General features: G+C 39.3%; 1 protein-coding gene across 2 annotated transcripts in view; it reads right to left on the bottom strand.

The window, feature by feature from the left end:
* The window catches only part of ric1 (RIC1 homolog, RAB6A GEF complex partner 1), a 132,292-nt gene extending 122,344 nt beyond the window's left edge, over window positions 1–9,948 (bottom strand). For both annotated transcript variants that reach the window (XM_006627000.3, XM_015338093.2), the window contains exon 1: window positions 9,389–9,948. In XM_006627000.3, the coding sequence (XP_006627063.2) occupies window positions 9,389–9,529 (141 nt within the window). In that variant the 5' untranslated portion in view covers window positions 9,530–9,948. The remainder of the gene's footprint in view (window positions 1–9,388) is intronic.
* Between the last annotated feature and the right edge of the window lie 4,204 nt (window positions 9,949–14,152).

Here is a 14,152-nt window from a genome sequence, read left to right as displayed (position 1 = left end):
ATGCATATTGTTATAAAAAGGAATATGAATGTTACAAAACCACCTTTCGTTCACATGCTGTCACTTGAACAAAAGTTTCCTAACAGGACTTCTGACGTTCATGCTATTTTAAATTTTTGATAAAATGTTCACAAATTATAAGGTATATTGGCATTATAATATAAATATTTTAATATAGTTTATGTTAAAGATGCAGCTTTTCAAATTAAACATCTGAAACATATTTTTTTTGTTTTGCAGCATTTTTACTGATAACTAAACAACAAATTAGTCTATCACCACTTTGTATCAACATCAAATTTAACTGGAATACAAGGTTTTGTCTCTAATTTAGGCCAACCTGTTGAACTACTGCATCAATTGAAAAGCTGCAGGCTTTCACAAAAGTTATCCTGTTCTATTGCAGAAACACAACTGCCTGGCCCTGCAGTTCTTCCTTAATCATCCCTATGTTTTTGGCTTCTGAGCATGTGGAAAAAACAGTCAACCTGCAGGCAACAAAACTGTTTAATAGTCACCAGCCACTAATACGAAGATTAAATGGGCAGCAAGTACTATCTTGTGTTGCAGAATATGTGTTTATATTCTAAATGATTCAGGAAAAACACTGAAACAATTATTAAAATAAAACAGACCAAATAACATCTTAGGGAGAAACACTAGACCAGTGACTGCAATGCTGGTTGCTCCTAGTTCTATTATTTTTAAGGTACATTGGCATTTGGTTTGAACTTGGATTTATGGGTGCAGTATTATACTGAGCTACTGTAGAGTGCTGATGTTGGATGGTACCATGATGTAAGACCCCGGCGATCCCAAAATGATTGTAGCAAATAATGTGACTAGCTGGAGAATACATATAGTGTCCAAACAAGCTTATCACCACCATCCTTTTATTAATACCTAAGAATCAATCATCCACACACAAACAAATGAAAAGGAGACCCAACTATTATATATCAGTGGAAATACTTGTCCTGCTGTTTTCTGGAATCCTGCTCAGACAGGTACCCTGTTCCAAAATAGGATGCTGGCACAAGTTCGGTAATGATTTCAAAAGGCTGTGTAACAAAAGACCTTCACTGGGGTGGACTGAAAAAGTTTGGAACTCTGTTCAGTAATCACAAATGTTTATAAAAAAATCAAGCACTTAAGGAAACTTAAAGGTCCACTGAAAAGAAAAAAATACTCATCAGGTAAGGACACTCAAAACATGTCCCATTAAAATGTAGTACACATCCCATCTGGAAGAGCTCATATTATTGATTGGGCTAAACAGAAGAACTGTCAGAAGTATCACTGCACACTGAAAAGGTACCCTCCGATACAGATCCCCAGAATCAATAACAAAGAGAAATAACTGGCGGATGGTCCCAATTTCTGAATAACAAGAACTCGGTTAATTAAAAGATTCTCTACCTTCACTGGGAGCCAGCACAACTGGATCAAACAGGAACAAAGCTACAGCAGATGGCTAGAAGATTTAGTGACTGCCTGTCAGTTGCCTTTATCTCAAATCTGTTAATAATGCACTGAGGGCTCGAAGTATGTGGTTGATATTTGGTAACTATGCCCGCAGGAGCTTTGTGCACTCAAAGCTACTGTTATTAATTTCATGGGCAGAGTTCACATTACGCAGAGTGACATCTCAGCACTTGTACGCTCCAGTTTCATTTAACTAAGTTTGTTCTATTGGCAAGATAAATTTGTTTTAATTCTTACTCAAATGCTGAGGCATGTATTAAAGTAAGCAACATCAGGAAGATCTTCATGAAGAGATCCAGTAGGGATTCTTAACATACTCCTACATTAAAGGGATACTGGGTGATGTTTTATAACATTAAGAATATTGAAATATCTTATTACAATACATACCTTGCCTTGCAGAATTATTCATGACCCTTTATGATCCTTGCACAGTTGCACATTTTGTTGCATTAAAGTGTGCAGTCATGACACTTTGGAATAGCAATAATTTGCTACATACATACTCCACACATTTAAAGCAAAAAAATAAATACATAATATGAAAGAAAAATAGAAATGTCAATTGCATTAAAAATATGCAAAAGAATACCGACCCTTTAAAAACATTTTTATATGACGCTGGATTACAAATTATACTCACATATATTTTGCCAATCAGTATTTTTATTGCAAGCTCACATGCTCAAGCTAAATTTTTTACAGATTTTTTATAGATATCTTCTGACAAATTTAGTTTTTATAAATTGTAGCTTGAGCACTTGGGTTTGCAAGAAAAATACTGATTGGCAAAAGATGTGTACCATTTGTAACACAGCATCATTTGAAAACTTTTAAAGGGTCTGAAGACTTTTGCAAGGCAGTGTATGTTAGACCAAGACCAAATCATGTTAGAAAGGACAAGAAATGGAGTGCCACTTTAGTGCTTCCCCATTTTGTACCACTAAGGGGCAAAATATTCAAGTAGTGAGAAAATAGTGAAATGCAGGATTATGCAATAATGTACTCTTAAAATAACAAATAGAGCACACCGGCCCATGTCTTTTTAAAAACTTCTTAATAGGGTCTCCACAATTCCCCAAAATATTAAACTGCCTGTTTTTATTCACATTCTGAAAAGGGAACAAACTTACACAAGCTTTTCAGCTCCTTGAAAGGACAGACTACAAAGTTTAAGTGAGTAAAGCTCTAAAGGATGTATCCACACTATTCTGGAGAACCATAGAACACATTTTGAAAGCTCCCAGGAAACCCCTGGTCTCAGGTCTCCAGGAATAGAACAACCAGAACATACACAGGAGAGAATTTATTTGCACAGACTTCAGCTGAAATAATACTGGGGCCCAGGGACTATTGCACAACTGCTTCATGCCTGAACTCCTGGAGGCCTCACTGTCACCGGATGAGAATGAAAATAGCAGCACATTAGACTGTGACAGCTGGCCAATGCTCTCCAGAGGAACCATTGGAGAGGTCCAAATGTCACACACCTCCCTGCTCCAGAGATTAAAATCATTCTAGGGAGTGAAGGCAGATTAAAACAGTCCTTTCTCCCAAGTTAGCGTGTTGTATTACATCCAAAAGAAATCAGTCAAAATGAAAAACAAAACAACCTTATAAAATGGATTTTGCAATGGAGAATGGCTTCCTCTCATCTGCATAGTTGCTTAATTGCCCTATAGTACACGTTTCATTCCATTATTGCCACAACAGGCAGTCTCAGAGCCTTTCCATGCATTTCCATACATTTTTTTAAAATGAGTAAACTAAAAGTTCTCGTTTTGCTCATCCTTTCTCTTGTCAATGCTCTACAAAAAAAAAAACTAAATGACAGAATATTATAACTTCTAGAATAATTCGATATCCTGTAAAACATACTACAGTAGCTGAAAACCTCATTCACCTCTTGAATGCCTGAAATGCTGAGACCAATGACAAATTTTTAAATTTTGCTTTAAATCACTTAAGACAGTGCTGTTCCCTTTAGGGGATAAGTGGAAAAATGTTGTCAGTTTCAATGCCAGCTCAAAGTTTAGATCACACAACATATACCTAATCAAAAGAACAGGCCGATTCCATAGAGGCACTTCCGGAGATACACTTAAACAAGCAGTAAACTTTGGAACATGGCTTTCTTCTTGCAAAACACCCTCTATTTTCACTGGTGCTCCGTTCTCTCCCAACACAGAAATGACTGCTTAACAAAAAGAATAACAGGAATAAAAACTGACAGTATTTAGTATAACTTTATTTGACCACAGTTTAACATCCTGAGAAATATTCAGTGCACCAGAACAAACTCAACAGTGCTGACAGCAGCATCTGACCACATTCACTCTAAAACTAGAGGTGCAAAGTGAAAAGGCAGACAAATTTATTTAGATTAAAAATTATTTTTTTCATAAAATAAGGCGAATTAATATAGCAGAGTATGTATAAAAACAATTCAAGAAAAAAACATTAATGGCAACATATTCATTTTTTCTCACTCTTAGACAGCATAACAAAAGTTGTTTTTTTGGCATGGCCAGTATAAATGTGATTGCTATGATGATACTATCTGAATCTTCAATTTCACACTCATACATCCATACTATAGTGTACACGACAGGTCTGCCAGGCTGAGGCTAGACAGTGGAGACCATCTGTGCCCTGTTTACACTGGGAATGTGGACCTAAACTGCTTTAAGTAATGACAATGCATCTAAGATTATTTTTCATAGTGCAGAGTTCCTAGGCTGTGCCACTTAAAAGCTTGCTGCCGTTGTTTTGACAACCCTGAAATGAAAGATACTACTACTCCCAGGAAATACCTAGAGGCAGATTAATAAAAATCTACCATTGTATCCAAACACAAATATAAAGACATATTCCAGTCATTCATCCAGTCCATTTAAAAAGCCTGAAGTACTCAAATAATCAAATAATAACAGTTCAATATCCATTCTTTTCAAAAATGCCTTCTCTTTGTGTTGAGGGTCTTCCTCTGTCTTGGGGGAGGGGGCATTGCTGCTGTGTGAGCCAGCCCAAGGTCAGTTTGCATTTACACTGTAGTTATAGTTGATCTTCACAATCACTCAGGGTCTCTGGGTGCAATGATTCAGCCCTCACTCAACCCACTTCTATGCAAAAAGCAACCAGTGGAAATGCAGACTCGGTCAATTAAATCAATAACTGTTGTAATCAGCCCTGATTACCACTGTTTCCACCACTTTAGGTACCTTTAAGTCCTGTAGGAATGTAGCTCTTGAAGGGAAAAATTGTCATTAGCATTTTAATGCTGTATTTTTTGGTTTTGGACCTTTTATCGCAGAGTAGTGGACATCAAGTTTAATATTTTTACTGTTTCCTATATCATATTGTATAAATAACAAAGGGGTAAAGAAACAGTGTTTTATGTTTTCACATACTTTTCCATTAATCTGAACATTAATCTTAACATTATTATGCACAACAACTGTGTATGCCTATAAAAAGGATTTAGCCTCTTCCAACTGCAGCTGGGTGAATGAGTTGAATGAGCCTAACAACCCACTGCATTAATGCCAACTAGTCACAACAATAGGTTTCTCTTTCTGAAAATGGAAGGCAACATGATAAACATACATGGGATCCTTCTCTAAATATAAATGCAGATATTTGAGCTGTAGATAATGTGGTATCCAAGGAGGGAAAACATATATATATATATGTCTTGGTCAAAGAAATTCTAAGAATAAGGAATAAAAGGTGAAAAAGTACTGTGAACAAAAGAGAATTAAATCCAATGTCTAACAAAGATAAAATATGGAGCCCTACAGTTGAAGACTTACAAATATCTGATGCAGAGCAGGAGTTCAGGTTTAAGAATCATAAAATGCCATAATTAAACCTCAAAAACACAGTACTGGAGTGCTGTGAAGCAGCACTTCTCAAGGAGGACTTATATTTCCAAATTAACTGCTCTAATTATTTGCAGAACTATACATGCCGATTCTGGATTTTCAAGGATTGCTGTACAGCATGACATGACAGCTGATGTTTAAACCTAAGAAGTGAGATTCAAATGCCTCCTCATAATCTACAAATACTTCAAAAAGAAATAAATCAAGGCCTAAAAACACAAGGGTGTTTGACTATCCAAATGTTTAGATAGTCAAATACTTAGCTCAATGAAGGAATTACAACAAAGGTTGGAATGATGACAGGACTGAAGTTGCACATTCCTCACATAAAGGATGCATCTGCTTGATGTTAAGTAAACTGAGAAGAGTCATGAAGTGTTAAATTACACAATTAGGTTAATTAAGTAAACGAGCTCTGAACCAAATTCAGAGGACACTTGAACCCTCTAGGAACATAATCTGAGGTGTCATACTGCCCTTAAGGCTTTATGACATTGGAAACTATGACATATCAACTAAGAACATTAGGAAAGATTAGACACAGGTGGTGGAATATTTGCATCTTGATTGCATAAGGTCCAGTGGCTTACCCACTGGATGACCCTTAGGTCATTAGCTTTATTGTTTTCTACTTAGATTTCATTTTATTTCAATATTTTATTTAACTAGATAAGTGATTTCTTTATTTTGAATATTATTGGGTAAACTTCTATAAATAATGAACATCAAAAATAGCAATAATTTAGAAATACAAATCTCAACAACTTTAGGTCGCCAAAATCAACTTATCTTGACACTTCAGAAGTGCTGAAAATGATGAGTCACAACAGTTTAAAAGTATGACATACTCAAATTATCAATCGCTTAACATGTAGCTTTTCCTACGTTCTGGTCAGTCTGGTCAAGAAATCACCTTGATCTTTTCAGCTTACTGTATTCTGATCGCAGGGAAGTACGTGGCCATAACACAGGAGAGTGTTCAAATAACCTCAATATCTATTCATTAAGATGAAAAAGAAATCTGGTATTTCCAGCATAAAGAGGGCAAGGAAGTTGTGATGGTTTGCATGGTGAAATGTATTACCTGTCACCTTCTTTTGACTAGAAAAATATAATCAGATGATAGTTTGTACATTTTTGTACCACATGCTCAAATGGCCATTGTAGTTTTAAAGGACATATGAATCATCCAAGACAGTGTTTTGTCTTCCTGGCGAGGTGTAACAGGATATCTGTCAAAGCAATAGAAAGTCACAAGGCATGATGGACACAGGAAACAAAATATCAGAGCAGTGAACTAGAGGATGGACAAGAGAAAATCATTCATTTCTCAAAAGCAATGTAACAAACCTTTGCACAGCTATTAAGTTTAGAAAGTATAAGGAACTTAAGAAAGGTTACAGATAAGAGACCGTATAGTTTCTTAAATGATCAAAGAGATTCTGATTCAAAAGCCTGTTTAGAAAGCTTACTAAATAAATGTTTAGTTTTCATTAATACTATGTGTCTGACGTATTTTGTAAGGCACAAACTTTAAACATAGTAATAGCAAACTAACAAGGATCACAAGGGTCACATTTGGAGTTCAGTTGTGAACTCCGGACATTGTCCTCTCACGCACACCTAATAATCCTAGAAAATCCAATAAGCTATAAATATACTCACTGACATTTCTTTGCTAGGCCATGTGTTTTTTAAAACAATGCCAAAAATCCTCTATAAAAACAAAACAAAGAATGAACAGCTAGGGTGACATGTCAAGGATGCTGTACAATGAGGATTTCAGATGTCCAGAGAAACTAAATGCTTCTGCTAGGTTCTGCCTGGTTCATACAAACCTTACAAGAGGATACAGATTAATTTATTCCCTCACACTGAACTATGGTGTAAACCCCACAGGCTGGCAAGGTATTGGAAACTCAGTCCACAGACAGCATAGGCTACTTTATTCTCAGGTCAGTTATTGGGGAGAATAAAGGTTTCTAACTGGAGCCCTAGAGAAGTGACAGTCTGCCTAGACAAAAATTGCCTCGCTATCTAGGCCTTCTTGCTTAGCAAAAATTGGAATTAGTAAACCTTGTTCGGGAGGCACAGTGGCGCAGTGGATATCATTGCAGCACTGAGGCCCTGGGTTCAGTTACAGGGGTTCTATCTGTGTGCAGCTTGTCTGTTCTTAGATTGTGTATTTGTGTGGGTTTCTTCCAGGTGCTCTGGAATCCTCTCACAGTCCAAAGACACACTGGAAGGTTAACTGACTTCTGGGAAAACTGGCCCTGATGTGAGTGTGTATACGTTTGCATTTGTGTCTGTCTGGCCTGCGATGGACAGCAGTTAGAAAATGGACTGATTTATACTTTCGAATTGTTTCAGACACCTGCTTGGATTTGAGAGATAACTATACCACATTGTGGAAGTGAATTTAAAACTAAGAATAAGTGGTACTATTTTATCCAGACAGTTATGGGAGTATGGAACAAGCTATGTTAGCTAAGTTAATAGTCTGGCTTCTTTCAAGAAATGACTAAATCAGATCCTTGGATCAGTATTAACTGCCTAACAGGCCAGAAAGTCCAAATGGCCTCCTCTCATTTTTAACTTATGATCTCATTTAATATAGTACCAACTCATTAATAAACTGCATTGTGCATTTAATTCACACAATAAGAACCCAATGGAACACAAGAAAGCCAGTAACCCCTTGCAAACATTAGTACTAAAATGATACAAGGGTTTTTAATACTGAATGTAAAATTAGATATATCACTAATTATAAGGCAGGTGTTTCAACTGTAGACAAGCAAACAAAGGATGAAACAGCCCGAAGAAACCAGTTGTCCCCCTTCCTCCACTGTGCCCCTGTTAAATCCATATTATTTCAGTTTATCTGATATTTTTTATTCTTTCCATGAATGCAGTTAAGTGTAAAATTAAGTGTAACAAAATAATCAATGTACAGACTGACTTATCCCCCATTGTCTCTCAGGGACGTGCTAGCTAATAGCTGTTTTGAGCAAATCCTTTTGTACGCAATACTATATTTTAAACTTAAGACTGAAATTGCCACAAATTAATTTGAATTCCGTAAATGAACATGTGTTGACAAATTATAGCTGCTTCTAGAGAAGCGGTTTAGCAGTTTCCGGTCGATCGGAATTTATTTTGGGGAACTCTAGGTCGGGAATGTTGACTGCACTCCCCATTACCGGCACTTCCTCTAACCTGTAGTACAATACACCGAATATAATCCAAATACATCAGAAGACCTTAACATTCATTCCAATATTGATGTTATCATGACACTATATATGTTATGCAAGGCAATCTAAATTAAAAACCTTAAAACGAGCAAAAAAAAACATTCGTGTATATCAACGAGAGTTCGCACCATCCTACATTCATTAACTTTATAGGTAGCTGATAATGTTGCTCCTAACTAAAGCAGAAATTTAAATTAGCACACTTTACTACTAGCTAGCGAAGACACTTCAACGCAACTAAGCAAAACACTGTTTTTTCTGCGATTACTCGGCACCAGGTGTCTCCAACCCAGATCTGGAGCGCCGCAATCCAGTTACTAAGTCTTAGGTTGCCAGTTTCGACAGATTTGGGACTCGGAAACTGTAACTTCTGTGACCAATAAGGCCAACTAAGTTAGTCGAGGTAGGAAGGCTACTTATATTTTGGGCCCAATTAATTTATATGTTTCTTCATTTAAATCGGATTAGTTAAGCAAATTAATTATTTAATGGTGATCTGTAAAACCAACTGAACTGGGAGCACATCTAGGGATACGATACCTGAAAATTGTCACATCTTCAATGTATCAAATATTAAGCTGATACACAATATATCTTAATACAAACCGCAAACACAACTGAAGTCAGTGACGCGGCAAAGTACACAACACTGAAGCCACGCATCACAGCTTTGGTGAGAAAATCCGGGGATTCATACATCTGTCACACAGACATTTTTGGCTGAATCCAGATTTCGCTTCCACACTGCAGAGAGACACTCACCCGACTGAACCAGATGCTTAGTTGAGTCTGTGAAAGCACAGAGAAGTAAAACCTTTGGGAACTCGGCTGGATGTGAAAGGGCTCTTCCTCACTTCTGAGAGGGCAGAGCAGCCTCCGGGGCCAGCCAGTTAAAAAATACATGATTAGGAATTAATTCCCACTCGACAGTCCGGTGGATGAAGTTAATGCCTTTAATTTCCCGGCTCCGACAAATGGAATTCGTCCCAGCGACACATTAACAGTTTGCGCTCCCTCTTGTGCGTTGTTTCCAGTCCAGCCGCACTAGAAAACCAAGACATGAAGGCTGGGAGCTTTTCGCCCCTGTGAAAAATCGTTCATTCAAGCTAATAAACAATCCCAAGTCTCGGTACCATACGCAGTCAGACCCCCGAGTCAGTGATGTGTCGCATTCCCATACCCGAACAACTCCACCTTTCTTTCACAGCAATTGTTGTAATCGTAACTAAAGAGGCATCCGATATTGCCCACTATTCCTCTCTCAGCCGCCATCTTCAGCTTTCCTGCTCAGCTTCCACCTGATTTGCTCTCCCTGAAGCGGCCTCTCCGCCTACAGTGAAGTTTTGCTGCGTAAGGGGAAGTTCAGTCGTGTCGTCATAGGCACAGCTGCGGCCATGAACCACCCTCCAGTAACGGCCTGGCGCCCCCTGGCTTTCGCATAATATTTCCTCACAGACCAGAATTAAACTCAATGGGACAAACAACCCACAGAAACGCTGCACATGGAGATATGTAGAAACATCCTCCGTGTGCAGAGAAAAACACCTAACAACGGGTGCAGGGCCGAATTAGACCAGTACCCACTATTGATAAACATACAGAAAAGAGTATTAACGTATTGGATGCACCTAAAAAACAGTGACCAAAATTCCTACCACCACAAAGCCCTGGTGAGCCAAGAGCTGAGCCCAAAATAGAGCCCACTGAGCCAGCTGGTCCTGAAGCTCACTGACCCAAGACACACGGACACCAGCCAGCCACAGGAGAGCACTGCTAGAGCACCACAACTCAGACCCAAGCACATCACAGCACAGATCAAACAGCAATATCTCACACACTGGGACACACACAAATACAACATAAACTGGAATGCTACAGAACCCTAAGCAGACAATACACACTAGCCTAATATTTGATCAAGATAAGAAACAGCAAAAAGAAACAGATCCTGACGAAGTACAGGCTCAGTGACCACAGCCTGGCCATGGAAACTGGGCGACACAGGCAGACCTGACTGCTCAAAGAGTGCTCCCACTGCCAGCGGGGAGAAATAGAGACTGAGGTACACTTCCTACTGCACTGTGACAGATTAGTCTGCACTGGGATTAGAAAAACATTCTTCCCTTCAGAAATTCAGAAATCTAATCCCAGAGTTCCCACACCTGCCACAATCACAATGGGTCCCAATCCTACTGTGAGACGGTTGAAGGAACTGGCAGCATACACAGTATGTATGGTTACAGAGCTGTGTGTCCGAACAGGTTGTTAACAGTACTGGGGCTCCACAGGGGACTGTCCTTGCTCCATTCCTGTTCACCTTTTACACCCCCGACTTTAGGTACAACTCTGAGGCATGTCATCTGCAGAAGTTTTCAGATGACTCTGCAATTGTGGGGTGTATTAGAGAGGGGAGGGAGGAGGAATATAGGAGCTTGATTACCAACTTTGTGGAGTGGTGAATTTCATTATTTTTATTTGCTTTGGCAACACTGATTGTACCCATTGGTCATATTAATAAAGCACTTTGAATTTAATTGAATTGAGAGGTAAGCAGATTTTATTGTTTTTTGGAATTGAACAAATAGTTTAGGAGGAATCCAACAACAGAAAAAGTGTAATCTGATCATGAAAAAATAACATCACCAAACTTAATCAACAAAACAACTGAAGAACTAAAGACCTACGCAAAGACAGTATAACAACTGAGGATAAAGGAGCTGATGAGAAACTGCTAGAGATCAAGAGGAACAAACAACAAAAGAAGGATTTAAAAGAGGAGATAAGGATAAATAAAAAGGAGACAGCGTTTCCTCCATGCCAGAATTGTGATCTCCACCCTGCTGCCAAGACAGGATGTGCAGTACCACGCGATCCAGAGAATCAACTCAGAGATCTCATGGTGCTGTGCTCTGCACCCAAAGGTCTACCTGGCTCATCACCCCACCCTGGGACCTTAGCACGTGCATGACTACGGGCACCTTAAAAAAGCAGACAACCAGAATCTTCACAAAACCTCTAAAATATATCACGCTATCACCCTATCAATGTCCCAGATAGGAACAGCAGGACACTCAGCAACCACAGAAAAAAACACAATCTATTGCCAAACAGAGGAATACCCCCAAAAACCTGCACCCCCCTCCTGGACCCTCCCCAGCACTCAGCCCAGTCCACAAGGCTCAAAACCAGCACCACCATACACCCCTCCAACCCAGACCAGCAACAGGTATGGACCAGAACCAGCGCCACCATGCAACCGCCCCAACCAGTCCACCAGAAGAGCTGGACTGAGCCCCCCCCTGCACACCTACACTGCAGCTCTGGCTAGACCAGCGCACCTGACGGACTCAGAGGTGGGACAATTTTGGTTTCTAAACAATAATAAATTCTGTAAATGATGTCCTACATTGATTTGATATAGTTCCAGAAAACAATAATAATAATAATTGTAAAACTTCAAATTCACATAATTATCACTCTCAATCACTATGTGGAACATTCAGGGCCTGGGCAAATCAGTATTTGGATTGAAAAACAAGTTTATCAAAAATATAAAGGGGACAGATGATATGATTCTACAGGAGACATAATGTTGGGGAGACATATCCACCCACTGTACCCCAGGCTACATGGAGATCATAGTGCCCTCTGTCAAAAAACAATCAAATCTCTTGGGGCAGAAACTCTGTGGGAAACATTGTGTGGTTCAGAGCAGATCACTACATACAACTAGTAAAGAGAGAATAGTCATGTGTTTGGCTCAAAATCAAAAGAAAACAAGGTTTTTCCAGTGTGCAATCTACATTCCACCCACAAAGTCCCCTTACTACAGTGAGATAATTCTGCATAGTCTCCGTAAGGAGATATATCAATTCCAGGGCCAGGGAAATGTGCTGCCCTGCGGTGAGCTCAATACACGAATGATGGCAGACTTTACCGGCACAGAGAGAAACACTCATATACTGTATTTGGACAATCACCCCTGTGGCATACACTGGTCATTTCACACAGGTCCAGTCATGAACAGCACCAGGCATGAGCTGTTAAAGACCTGTCAAGGACTGGGCCTTTTACATCGTCAATAGCAGGACCAGAGGGAACTTCCTGGGTAGCAGGACTGTGTTGTCACTGACATGGACCACTCCTCTACAAGTGTCTTTACTGTCAGACCACAAAATCCACTCTCCGACCAAAGTCAGATCGCACTCTACATCAAGAGAGCTCACCAGCACATAAACAAACTGACACAACCCAGCAAACTGTTTGACCTTAACCAGGCATATAGATGGGCTACACAAAGTCTGGACGGATACTAAATGACAGGAAAATTCAGACATTATTAACTACATTCCAAAACACTCTGTATCAATCCAACAAATCAGGCATATATTTCAATTCAATTCAAGCTTTATTATCCCCTAGGGGAAATTAGTTTTATGGCACAGTCAAACACAACACAATAACAAATAAACATCACCAAAAGGGAAGATAATACAGTAGTGTTACAGGATATAAGAAGCAAGAGACAAGGTAGTTACTTTGCATTGTTTAAGACTGTAATTGCAGTGGGAATGAAAGATTTCCTGAGTCTGTTGGTTTTACACCTGGGGGCACAAAGGAATCTCCCAGATGGGAGACGTGTGAATTTGCAATGGAGGGGGTGAGACACACACTCTATGATGCTTTTGGCTTTCTTAGTCACCCTCTGTTTGTAAAGGAGGCTTAAGTTGATTTGATTATTCCCGATTATTTTGCCACTTATATTCACTAATTTACCCAGCCTATTACAATTACCGGTACTTAAAGTTGCCAAACCAACAAGTGAAGGAGTATGTTAAGACACTTTCAATTAATGATTTGTGGAAAAAGAATAGTTTTATCTACCGTATAGTAGCTGAGTTTTCTAAGAAAGAAGAGTCTCTGTTGGCCTTTCTAATAGATAGTGTCACAACATTATCCCATTTTAGGTTTTTGTCAAAGACCAGTCCCAAGTACTTATAGGCATTGACAATTTCAACAGGCTGACCATCAATAATAGTGGGTTGATGGGGTGTGGTATTTTTCCTAAAATCCTAAAAAATGGCAGTCACGTCATACCAGCATGCTAAGCCGTAATATTGTAGCGCCCCCAACTGGTGGTGAGGAGGAAGAGCACCTAGGCACTCAGGGTAACGCGAACCAGGCTGGGAGTTGTAGCTGGGGGGAGTCTGAGGGTCAGCACGGTCACCAGCAGCTGACCCTGCTTATGTAAATGGTGTTATATTAGTTTAAGTGTCCTGTGTAGCTTTGTAAGTGTGTAGTCATCTGTTAACGGGTTACCACCCTAAAACTGTGTACGTGTTCTGTCGGTCCCCTTATGTGTGTGTAAATCCTGTGTTGGTTTCGGTTTTTCCTAGTTTGTAGTTATTCACCATCTCCACCGCAGACCTTTCGATGTAGATGGGGGAGTGGACTTTTCCTTGTCTCCTAAAGTCAATGATCAGTTCTTTGGTTTTGCTGATGTTGAGACATACAGTAAGTTGTTGG

Source organism: Lepisosteus oculatus, chromosome 3 (genome assembly GCF_040954835.1).
Source record: "Lepisosteus oculatus isolate fLepOcu1 chromosome 3, fLepOcu1.hap2, whole genome shotgun sequence".
NCBI lineage: Eukaryota > Metazoa > Chordata > Actinopteri > Semionotiformes > Lepisosteidae > Lepisosteus > Lepisosteus oculatus.
The sequence above is the reverse complement of the archived record's forward strand: the minus strand, read 5'-3'. Positions and strand labels throughout refer to the sequence as shown.